Genomic DNA, 1,674 nt, shown 5'->3' with positions numbered 1-1,674 from the left:
CCTCAACATTATTAAAGTGGACATCCAACATTTGAGAATCACTACTAGAACCATTATTCATTTTCAATTGATATTCATAAAACAAATCATAACACAACTGTCGAATCGACTTAACTTGGTCATTAGCATCATTCCCATACAACTTAACATAATAATATTCAAGCAACTCTATTTTGTACTTAGGATCCAAAACAACAGCAACTCCCATTATTTCATGAACCACAATCTAATATTTTTCAAATTTTCCCAACATATTCTCTGCCATTTTTTTTATCAATGTATCAGAGTATTTAATCCACTCATTTATTGCAATTTTGATCATACAAATCTTAGGAAAATATTGATTGGAAGTTGGATAATTAGTGCCAGAGAACACTTGAGTGATAGAATTGAACAATTTCAATTTGCCACAAATATCTTTTGCAAATTTCCAATGTAAACTTGTAGGCAAACAAGTGTATTAGGATTCACGTTGTCTTAATCGACTAAATACATCTTCATACAAAATGGCAACATCAAGCATCTTGTAAGTTGAATTCCATCTAGTCGGACAATCTAAAACCAAATTCTCGGGGCAAGAGATTCGTAATTATTTGGCAGTCTCCTCAAACTTTTCCTTCCTTTTAGGTGTTGCAGTCCAATATGCAACATTATCTCGAATTCTCTCCATTCCATCTTTCACAACTTCTAACCCATCTTTTACTATCAAATTAAGTATGTGCGCGCAACAACGCATGTGAAGTAAGGCCCCATCCTTTAATAATGTATTCAATTGCAACTTATTCTTAATATTTTCAATCATTGCATCATTAGTGCTACAATTATCTAAAGTGATAGTGAACAATTTTGTATCAATATTCCAATCCATCAAACATTCAACCAATGCATTACAAAGTCTTTCACTTGTATGAGGGGCAGGAACATAAATAAACCTAATATAAGAAGATTCACATTCAATGACTAATATAAATAATATTCAATCAAACTAGTATTATAAGAAATTATAATTACCTCAAAATTTGACTTTGTAGATCCCAATTTTCATCAATGTAATGAGCAGTGACATCTATATACCCTCTTTTTTTATTGCTCGCAGTCCACATGTCAGAAGTAATGGCCACTCTCTGTGGGAGAGTTTCTAACAACTTCAAAATTATGGTTTTCTCAACTTCATACACTTTGAACATCTCTTTTTTTTTTTTTATAGTATTTCTACAAGGAACTTGAAATAATGGTTGGAGAGAGGCTGAGTATCTCCTAAAATCAATATGCTCCACTATTGAAAGTGGATATTCATGCAAAATAATTGCATGTGCAAGCTCTTTCCTAGCATTTTCAGCATCATAAATTCCAGTCCCCAACTCCTTTTTACCTTGCAAGACCTTAGCAGTAAGAAATGTTTGTCCGTTATTATGTCTCATGGTAGACAAACGTGGAGTACATATTTTCATATGTCCGTGCAAGTGTGAGGTCCCGTCTCTTGCTCTCCCACCAAGCAATTTCTTGCAATAATTACATTTAGCTTTTTCTTTTCCATCAACTTTGACCTTTGTAAAATGATCCCATACAATACTTTTAAGTCTATTGTTACGATCTTCAGGTATTTCATCTGTCATATTATCATTTGTCTCATCGTGTGGTGTTTGCACAGTTTCATTTGGTGTAGAAACATTA

At 33.0% G+C, this 1,674-nt stretch overlaps 2 protein-coding genes across 2 annotated transcripts in view; both read right to left on the bottom strand.

The window, feature by feature from the left end:
* The window catches only part of LOC140919355 (zinc finger BED domain-containing protein DAYSLEEPER-like), a 905-nt gene extending 697 nt beyond the window's left edge, over positions 1 to 208 (bottom strand). The window contains exon 1 of the mRNA XM_073365362.1: positions 23 to 208. Within this exon, the coding sequence (XP_073221463.1) occupies positions 23 to 208 (186 nt within the window). The remainder of the gene's footprint in view (positions 1 to 22) is intronic.
* A 381-nt stretch (positions 209 to 589) lies between these two features.
* Positions 590 to 1,616, bottom strand: LOC140919354 (zinc finger BED domain-containing protein RICESLEEPER 2-like). The gene is made up of 2 exons (XM_073365361.1): positions 1,012 to 1,616; positions 590 to 932 (listed from the first exon to the last, which is right to left on the bottom strand). The coding sequence occupies exons 1-2, from the start codon at positions 1,614 to 1,616 to the stop codon at positions 590 to 592; spliced, it is 948 nt and encodes a 315-aa protein (XP_073221462.1).
* Between the last annotated feature and the right edge of the window lie 58 nt (positions 1,617 to 1,674).

This window comes from Cicer arietinum, chromosome 2 (genome assembly GCF_000331145.2).
Source record: "Cicer arietinum cultivar CDC Frontier isolate Library 1 chromosome 2, Cicar.CDCFrontier_v2.0, whole genome shotgun sequence".
NCBI classification, from domain to species: Eukaryota; Viridiplantae; Streptophyta; class Magnoliopsida; order Fabales; family Fabaceae; genus Cicer; species Cicer arietinum.
Note: the sequence above shows the minus strand (reverse complement) of the source record. Positions and strands in the feature narration are given on the sequence as shown.